This window comes from Scardinius erythrophthalmus (genome assembly GCF_964197995.2).
Source record: "Scardinius erythrophthalmus genome assembly, contig: HAP1_SCAFFOLD_147, whole genome shotgun sequence".
Lineage (NCBI taxonomy): Eukaryota > Metazoa > Chordata > Actinopteri > Cypriniformes > Leuciscidae > Scardinius > Scardinius erythrophthalmus.
Window position 1 is genome coordinate 118412 of NW_028296464.1, and position 10598 is coordinate 129009.

Here is a 10598-nt window from a genome sequence, read left to right on the forward strand (position 1 = left end):
GCCCTAATGTTAATATTATTTGAGTGAGTGTTTACGAATGTTGTCTCAGAGTAGTATAGGCCTATCTGATATGTGTGCATTTGGGTAATTTAAACCCTTCATGTCTGTTAAATGAATTATGCATTGCATTCGTCTTAATCAGTACTGTACATCAGATACGATGTTACATAATGAAGATGTGATTAATATCCCAGATGCGTTTGTAAATGCCAAATCTGTGATGAGAAATTCATAATGTAATGTACATGTAATGTACTTAGCATTTGCTTTGCCTTTTATTATATTGGTTTTGAGTAAAGAAAACGACAATGAAGCCATCATTTTGCAGCACTCTTTTTTATTAATAATTTTAATAATCTTTCCATATTTCTGAGTACTACATTTACATGAAATACGCGCATTGCGATATGTGTCTGCAAACGTTATAGCTAGGCCATATTACGTTATTAGCCTGTCTCTACTTTACATGCTTTATGTGAGCATTAAATTTGCTAATAAGCATATTTTTTATTTCTGAAGCTAATGGGGGAATTTAGTTTATAGTTAAACGCAAAGTTAAACTGTAAAAATTGCTTTTTACACATTGACTGTAAGGCTTATTCCATATATTGTGTATGCTCGATAACGCTTCACTGAAGCCATAGGCCCAACGTTACCCATACTGACTTGAGTGAAATATTCAAACCCAAGACGTATTTTATGGCTGTTTGGAAACCTTGGAATATTGACTAGAATGTAAAATAAAGTTCTGTGGGTTTGAACAAAGCTTGGCTACATTATTTGATCCCACACGAGGAAGCTTACAATTACATTAATGCAAAAGAGGAACACTGACAATTTATTAGAAGTAACGTTAACGTTAAATATACTGTGGTGTCTGTGTCCCATTTATTGGTGTCCTCGACACTGAACTTGAAAAATAAAACCCAAATGCACAGGTCTGTCTAAATATTTTTCTGCCTGCCTGTGTCACATTATCTATTTACCTAACTTTTTGTCTCCCTTTTACAGCATATATTTAATTTTACAAGAACTTCTGTGGTAAGTGGTAAGTTTTTTTTAAGCTTCATGTTTTTGTTGAACAAGACAAAATTTGGTTTTGGGCTGTTTGGAATTCATTGTCCACAAATCTTTCTTGTGCCAGTTTCTCTATGTTTATGTTTTAGGTTGAAGATGGCCCAGAGAGGTAAGCCTTACAGTTGCTAATCTAGAAGCATTAGGCAAGAGTGTCTGAAAACGATTGTATGATCTGCAACACTGTCTTTTTTTATTACTTATTTATTACTGATTAGCTTTTTCTTTCTTCATTATTATTTAACAAGAGAGAACTCCCATTAATGGAATTCAGAAAGAAACCCTGAGGTCATTCTTTGAAAAAGGAATGACACGAGTTGGTTCTGAATTAATTCCTAGAGCTGCATCGGCTACTGGTTTGGACACCAGTGTCGTAGAAGTAAGGTTTACTTTAGTGCTACACTAACAATGTCAAATACATATATATATATATATATATATATATATATATATATATATATATATATATATATATATATATATATACAGTATATATATATATCATTTGGTTGCACTGCTTGTATAAATTGTTTTGTTAACATTCAGTTTAATTGGTGTAATGCCCTTTTGCTGTTTTTTGTTTTTCAGAACTGGATCGGTAATTACAAAAGGTCACAAAATGCTTCATCTGAGCCCCGGCCATCAAAGGCCAAAACTCACATTCGAGAGTTGTCGCCTTATAATCTTTTTTGTAGAGATATATTGAAAAACAAAGGTGAGAAACACAATTTAAAGGTGCTATAAGCATTCTTGCACGTTTTTTTAGGCCGAAACGTTTTATTTTTCACATATCACAACACACTGAACACACTGTTAAAAAAAAAACAGTCTCTGCAGACATCCCACGCTCCACAAACTGAGCAACATACAGAGTGACCAGCAGCACAAAACATAACAAACTGTTCCAGCCAATAACCGACAAGAATGTTGTGGGGTGGGTTTGGGGGGTTATTGCACGGATAAGAAGGAGAGAGGGTCTAGCTAGCCTCCATTTTGTGTGTTAGCTCAAACATCAACAAGAGGTACGCCAACCAAGATCGCTTATAGCATCTTTAACGACTGCTTTTAATTTTTATACTAAATTGTTTGTTTTTGTACAACCTGTTGAAATCAGTTTCATGAGGGTCATGTAAGGTCATGAAACAGATTTTCATGATAGTATTTAGCAAGTACTTTACTCACGTAAGTTGCAAAAGAATCATCAGTTGATCTATTTCACGTTATTTTGTTTTTACAGAGTTGTTACAGAGAAGTGGGTTTTTCACAACCCAAAACCAGTGTTTTCGACTGATTGTCGTCATGTAAATTTACTTTAAAAAGAAGATGCTGACTTTGTGTTAAGTTTTCTGTGCATCTATTTTTTCCTCAGGAACAATGAATGATATTAAGGGAAGGTGGGCCACATTGGGGGAAGAAGAAAAAAAGAAGTATGTTGAGGAGGCAGCAGCACTGAGGGCACATGGGGAGGCACAGGACCTAAGCCCTGAGATGAGGGATGCCCGGATAAAAATGCACCTCAAGAAGATGAAGTTAGAGGTTTGGAAAGAGGATTCATTTACTAAGCATTAGTGATATTCTTACATAATTAGATGGAAGGATGATCAACAGCAATTGTAATGTGTGCAGAACATTGTTTTAGACAACTGGATTGTTTATCTGTAGATTTTATCATAATTTCAAATGAGTTTATTCCAAATTAATATTCCATCTGATTTTTGTTTACAAGGCTTTCAACATCAAATATTCTCACAGGCTAGTCTATTCAGATCAAGGTGGTCAATTGAAGCATTAGGAGTCACAAATGTCTATGAGTCAAATTATTAGTTGCATATAAAAACACAGCTAATGTATAGTTATTGTAACCCTGGTGGTCCCTGACCACTTATTTGCCACGTGTGACAACACTGTTTTCATATATTGCCAAGACCAAGCCCTCCCCAGGTCTCCCTTGTAAAAGAGATTTGACTATCTCAATGGGACATCACCTGGTAAAATAAAGGATAAATAATAAATAAAAAAAATGCCAAGCCCTGTTATGAGTTGTTTCCTCAGTGTATGTTGGATTTTTAAAAGTAAGTTTTGTCTATTTTGTGTATAATACATTTTTTACTATTTTTGCGGTTGTCTTCTTTATCTAAATATTGTAAAGGTGTCCAAGCTTGAGGAGTTGGGTGTGGAAACAGCCATCTTGTCCTTTGATCGTCAAAAGTCCTCATTAGAGGTTTTTGAAATCAGCAGCAGAGGAGCCACTGATTTCCTTGATAAATCTGATACAGTGAACAACTTTGCACTGCATTTCAAAGGTATTGGTTTATATTAAAATCCACAGAAATGGTCTCAGGCCCATAATAGTGCAAATTTACATAATACAGTTTTATGAAATTAATTGTTGTCTGTTGTTGCATCTGTAGCCAGCTCCTCAGCCGCAATGCCCAGTGCCAGAGAACACGTCTCTGTTTTGGTGGGAAAAGTAAAAGATCTCTTCAACCAAAAATTTAGTAAGCATAATTTCAAATACTTTTAAAAAGGATGTAAAGAAACTGCTTATCTTGATAACCTATTATACCTTGAATCCTATGAATCCATGGTATTATCATCAAATAAATAAATTATCTAATGTTTGCCCATCAACCATTAGATTGTCACCTTACCAAAATGACTGTTTGCAGCCTTTACACTGGCTAACAACTAGAAGGGAGGGTCACAATTGTCCAACTGTGTAACATTGTTTAACATATGTGTGCCCATGTCTTTAAGAGGAGGCCGGAGGTACTGGAAGGGTCCCCTACCAGTCCCTAGTGAATCAGGGCTTGGTCATTAGAGTTTCTGGACTGCCCAATAGCCTTACCCTGAAAAAGCCTTCCTTTTATGGAAGGAACCAATTGGTAAGAATATTGCAAGCAGCAGAGGAGATTACATTTGAAATAGGTAAGTGAAATTACCAGTGGTTGTCTTTCTCCACTTGTGTTTTGGCAGACCATTTGGCTCTATACAAAGTGGTGAAAATAAGTTAGCCAAAGAATAATACAGGCCTACATTTAAGTCTTTGTATAGTGCTGGGCCATTGTATCTCTCTCTGTCCCTTCACCCCAACCTGTCAAGGACGATGGTCGCCCAGGTGTAGTTTTGCTTAAGGTTTGCCTCTGCCTCTTAAATAGATCATATGATGCAATTTCTTGTTTTCCTATTTCTTAAGTGTATTATGTAGCTGTTAGTGCAAGATCTGTAGTTACAAAGTCTCAAATATTCTTTGTAAAAGTTACGGTTCAGCCACACCTTCCTGAAACACTTAAAATGCCCCCACATCTCTATGTCAGTGTGTGGGGCAGTTTCATAACACCGCCCAAATGTATACGCTAAAAAAGGTGTAACTTTTATCCTCGCTGGCGCCGCCATGTCATGGAGATGCTGTGTTTTTCGTTCAAAAGCCAAACTACATTGTTTGGCCTTCCAAGGGTTGTTCCAGAACAGTAGAACCCAAATATTTAACTGACTGTTTCTAGCACGTATCTCGTGGCCTCAAGATAGTAACTCGTGGCCTCAAGATAGTAACTACTCGTGGCCTCAAGATAGTAACTCGTGGCCTCAAGATAGTAACTTGCGGCCTCAAGATAGAATAGAATAGAATAGAATAGAATAGAATGAGGCATTTATATAGCGCTTTCATATGTACTACTGTACACCCAAAGCGCTTTACAATCATATCAGGGGTCTCTCCTCAACCACCACCAGTGTGCAGCATCCACTTGGATGATGCGACGGCAGCCACAGAACAACGGCGCCAGTGCGCTCACCACACACCAGCTATAGGTGGAGAGAGGAGAGAGAGTGATAGAGCCAATTCAATGTAAGGGGATTATTAGGAGGCCATGATTGGTAAGGGCCAATGTGTGGAATGTGGCCAGGACACCGGGGTTACACCCCTACTCTTTACGAGAAATGCCATGGGATTTTTAATGACCACAGAGAGTCAGGACCTCGGTTTTACGTCTCATCCGAAGGACGGTGCTCTTTGACAGTATAGTGTCCCCGTCACTACACTGGGGCGTTAGGACCCACACAGACCACAGGGTGAGCGCCCCCTGCTGGCCTCACTAACACCTCTTCCAGCAGCAACCTGGTTTTTCTCAGGAGGTCTCCCATCCAGGTACTAACCAGGCTTAGCCCTGCTTAGCTTCAGTGGGCAACCAGTCTTGGGCTACAGGGTGATATGGCTGCTGGCTATATAGTAACTACTCGTGGCCTCAAGATAGTAACTCGTGGCCTCAAGATATTAACTCATGGCCTCAAGATAATAACTTGCGGCCTCAAGATAGTAACTACTCGTGGCCTCAAGATAGTAACTCGTGGCCTCAAGATATTAACTCGTGGCCTCAAGATATTAACTCGTGGCCTCAAGATAGTAACTCGTGGCCTCAAGATAGTAACTACTCGTGGCCTCAAGATAGTAACTCGTGGCCTCAAGATAGTAACTCGTCGCCTCAAGATAGTAACTCGTGGCCTTAAGATAGTAACTTGTGGCCTCAAGATAGTAACTCTTGGCCTCAAGATATTAACTTGTGGCCTCAAGATAGTAACTTGTGGCCTCAAGATAGTAACTCGTGGCCTCAAGATAGTAACTCGTGGCCTCAAGATAGTAACTCGTGGCCTCAAGATAGTAACTACTCGTGGCCTCAAGATAGTAACTCGTGGCTTCAAGATAGTAACTCGTGGCCTCAAGATAGTAACTCGTGGCCTCAAGGTATTAACTCGTGGCCTCAAGATATTAACTCGTGGCCTCAAGATAGTAACTTGTGGCCTCAAGATAGTAACTCTTGGCCTCAAGATAGTAACTTGTGGCCTCAAGATAGTAATTCTTGGCCTCAAGATAGTTACTCGTGGCCTCAAGATATTAACTCGTGGCCTCAAGATATTAACTCGTGGCCTCAAGATAGTAACTACTCGTGGCCTCAAGATATTAACTCGTGGCCTCAAGATATTAACTCGTGGCCTCAAGATAGTAACTACTCGTGGCCTCAAGATAGTAACTCGGGGCCTCAAACTTACAAATCTGATACATTCTGGTCGAGTCGCACTGGCAACATTGATCAATCAGTTTGGTCATCTGCATCATCAGATGGGGCTCTTATTGATAAGTTTACATGTTAAAGCTGCAGTCGGCAACCCTGGAAGATTGAGCGAACATAGAATTGTTTTTGAATGTTTACAACTCTCATGCCCCTCCCCCACTCCCATGAGCTTAGATTCTCTAGATAGATTTTCTCTCCGCCATCATGCTTCGTACAATCCAACACACCAGCAAACTTCAGGCGTGTGCAAGTGATATTGTAACGTGCGCGAGAGGGGAGGGAGGATCTGTGGCGTGGGCATGAACTGTGATTGACAACTCTCACCCTGCGCTGATTGGACCAGAAGAACCGGGAGCAGTGTATTTTTGTTAAACAAATAACAGGCTCCAGGTGGAGGTGGAAGCGCGGTTATTTTTCTATAACCGGCTGATTTATGTTTTTCTGTTGGAGCATAGTGTCGGTTTCAATGAATATGATAAAAAAAAAATCCTACAGACGGCAGCTTTAACATTAGTTAACCCCTACAGTAGTGGAATTGTTGAGTCTTTGTTAATAATATTATAAAGAGTATGGTCTAGACCTACTCTGCTTGAAAAGTGCTTTGAGATCATTTTTATTATGAATTGGCGCTATATAACTAAAATTGAATTAAAAATGATTCTGGTTACAGAATATGTATGTGTCTTTGACAGTTAGTAAAGGATGTGACACTATTTCTATTTTTGTCATTATAATGCAACATAATTTCTAAAAAGGCACATCTCCAGAATATCTATAGCTTTTTAGTTAAATGTGACTAGTGACTGGCCCTTGTCAATGGTTTTCATTTTTTTTTTTTCATGCTAATTAAATTCTATGCATATAACTCCTGCAAATAATATTCCTTAATTGATACTGCTGTGTGATTATTATTTTTTCCAGTAATGAAGGAAGTCTAATTATTTGTTATGCTCATATTACACAATTGTTTTTTTGTTTTTTTTTTCCTAAAAAATATACATCAGATGCAGCACAATGCAACCCCACTGACATGGCAGAGGGAATGTCTGAGCATGTGGATGCAGAAGGTACGCTGAGTTGTTTTTATTTTATCTTTAAATAAATGTATAACATTAAACTTAAGGAGCATAGTTTACTAGATATGTAACTGGACATTGCACAGCACATTTAACCATGGTATATATTATTTCAATAATATTAAATCAAAAGATTAAATTTTCACCTTTGTATGATGGTTTAATGTTTTCATATCACCAAACACAGCAGATGGCATCCAGACGAAGGCAGTGGAGGAAATTTTAGAGGCCATGTGTGAAAATGGTATTTTTTGTATTTGTTAGACATTTTACCAAAGGCTACAAATCAGTTTTTGGTATTGCTTAAGTTCGAACTTAGTTAAAACAATAGGCCTATGTCACGCAACAATTGAAGACCGGAAGTACGTCTTTTAGTAGGGAATACAAGTCTTCCGGTTAGCGTTTTACAATGGGGGAGTCCGATAGTTACTGCCTGACCAAGTCTATCTGCAACCTGCCTGAAGTCACCTATGACGATGTGGTTAATCTAATAATAAACTTATTAATCTAACCCAAGACTTGCGGAGTGTTTCCTCCTTCGGGAAAGCGTGAAAGCTGAGATAACGTTTTGGCTGTCTACGTCCTGATATAGAGCAACCCGGTACACTACAACAGCTGCGTGTGTAGCCTGCCATTGTTGTTATAGAGCTAAACCGTGACCTACAAATTGATTTTATAAAGAGTTTTAAGTCTGGGACCAAGTCGACAAAAAGTTTTTAAAACGGCCAAGAAGGCAAAAGTATCAAGTATCAAGCTCGCTGCCTCCATAGATATCATATATAAAGGCTAGATGTCTCGTGCGCGCTGCTGGCCAATGGAGGTCGACGTCCGCACGTGGCGGCCATCTAGCCACAGTGCGCTTCCTCACTCGTAACATGGTGCAAATACTTTTAAACCATAACTTGCTCAATTTTCTACCGATTTTCAAACAGTTTGGTTTGTTATAAACGTCAGAGATGTAGTTATGACACTGCATACATACACTGCATACATATGAAAAATTATAACTTCCATGTTCAAGCATTCGGAATTATAGCCACGTTAATAACGTTTGTAAGAAACCAAACCGTTTGTAAATCTGTCAATATTTCAGCGAGATATGAGGATTTGTGTGCATGCTGATCATTCACCTTAATGCACAGAGCACTGAGACAAGATGGCCGAACGGTGATGCCGGAAGTGACTGCGCCATAAGACATCTAGCGTTTATATATGATATCTATGGCTGCCTCGCTCTGACAGTTCCTGGTTCGTCAGTAAGGTAAACGTTTCCATGGTAACAGCAAGTTGGACCAATCAGCAGATGTTCCTGCTACGCTTAGCATTGTGGGTAGTGTACTTTTTTTCCATAAGATTGCGGATAAAACCTGTTTTTCTTAAAACAAGATCGATTTCATACTAACTGATAGTGAGCAGAAACCTTCGTTTCACAACTTCATAGCTTGTAGTCAGGCTACCTGGGATGGTTTAGACATTAAGGCTGAATATTTAAATCCTTATAGAGAAATACTATTGACCGTAAGTTCTTTATCCCTACTCCGCGTTCCGGAAGCAGGAAGTGTGATAAAGGCCTATTGTTCTGAGAAGTCTGCCATTGACATTTGACACAAAGAGAAAAGCTCACTTGTTTGAAAATTACAATTTATAAATACAGTATTTATCCAGGTGACAATAAACAGTATATATAAGGTTGATATTCTGATAATTTTACCCTTTGAATTGACTGAATTGAATTTATATGCAAATAATGGAACTGTATTTTTAATCAATGATTTACTAATTAACTATTGACAGTATTAATGCTGACAAGTTGAATTATGAATTTGTAATTAAGTTGTTGTTGTGTTTTATGTACTTTAGGTGTACAGCAGATGGAAGGGTCCTTAGAAACAGCCACTACTGTAGCCATTGTGATGACTGCAGATAAAGGTACTGTATCTTTCCACATTGTGTTTATTTGTATTTAACAGTCAGTCCCATTGAGACAAATGAGCTCTTCCTCGTAATAGACCTGGCCAAGACTAGCAGTGAATCTATATAATCTATGAATCTACAAAAAGAGGCAGTTTCAACAGATTACAATACTACATTAAGAATAGATATGGAAACAGAAGCATGGACTAAGACCTTTTAAAAAGGAAAAAAAAAAAAACACTAGACTGTGACAAATTGGTCTCCAATCCTTTTAGGATGAAACAGCATTTAACTAGATTTACTTTTAAGTCTTTCAAGGGGCAGATTCCAGGCAGAATTTACAGAAGAAATTAACAGCCTTATTCCAATCTCTGTAACGTATAAATATATTGAGAGTGCAAAGGATGTTGCCTAGGATATTCTTTTACAAAACAAATTTTTCAGTATCAGTTATGACATTACGATTAGTAATCATAAACCTGCAACAATGTTAAGCTCTGGAAGAAGCTGAAGAACTGTGTCATGAGTTTTCCTTATTTCAGGGTGCATAACCCGAAATACTAAAGCCGCTTTCTGAAATTGAACCCAGGAAAACCTGCTTTTATCTTGATTGATTACCAGCAAGATCTGAGATTAATTGATGTGCAATACCCACATATTCCTTTGGCAACAGTTAAAAATGAACAAGCTGCCTTTGAGATGTTTGTGATGAGTATGATTTCAACTAACTGGTTATTTGTGGTTTTCCTTTGGTAGATGGAGGCAATTTGTGCTGTATCTGCCGTGTCCATTTTGATGACAAGATGAAAAATGCTAAAAAGAAGTGGCGTTCATGGTCCCAGTGCACAGTGTGCCAATCATGGTCACATACGGCATGTAGCTTTAAAAAAAACATGTGCCTTCACTGTCAAAACACCATGCAAACACCCTGAAGATAACTTGTTTGAGTAGTTTTACTGTGTTGATGGCCCCAACCCATCCACACACACACAAAAATAAAGGGACCAATAAAGTTATATTGTTCTGAATTGAGTCTACTTTTTTATATATATATATATATATATATATATATATATATATATATATATATGTTTCATCATTTGTTCAGTAGGGCTGAGTTTTATCAAGGACCTAACCTTCATCATAACTTTACATGTTTAAGAGTCTTGCTGTCACTGGGAGATGCTTGGCAAAAATTATATTGAAAAGCTGGTTTGTGATATTTGTGGAAACTTTGGTATACAGTTGAACACTACAATTTTTAAAAAAATGTTTTAAATGGTTTATGGACATTGCTATCACTGAAGCCACCTAGTTGGCATTGCTTCCGTTTTGTGTAATATTAGATTCAATGTTGAACAAATTGACTACCAATAGGCCTAATAATTGTCTACTTAAAGTAATACTACTAATAGTTAATAACCTAAGAGGAGAACTTAAAATATATTTATAGATTTTAACTTTA

General features: G+C 37.8%; 1 protein-coding gene across 1 annotated transcript; it reads left to right on the forward strand.

Annotated features, from left to right (window-relative positions):
- Window positions 1-1173: 1173 nt before the first annotated feature.
- On the forward strand, window positions 1174-10148 carry LOC308686321 (uncharacterized protein; the record flags this gene model as incomplete). Its single annotated transcript, XM_081394715.1, has 11 exons — window positions 1174-1186; window positions 1323-1453; window positions 1663-1789; window positions 2444-2610; window positions 3224-3377; window positions 3486-3572; window positions 3832-4002; window positions 7148-7210; window positions 7407-7463; window positions 9080-9148; window positions 9890-10148. The coding sequence occupies 11 exons, from the start codon at window positions 1174-1176 to the stop codon at window positions 10063-10065; spliced, it is 1215 nt and encodes a 404-aa protein (XP_081250841.1). The 3' UTR covers window positions 10066-10148.
- Between the last annotated feature and the right edge of the window lie 450 nt (window positions 10149-10598).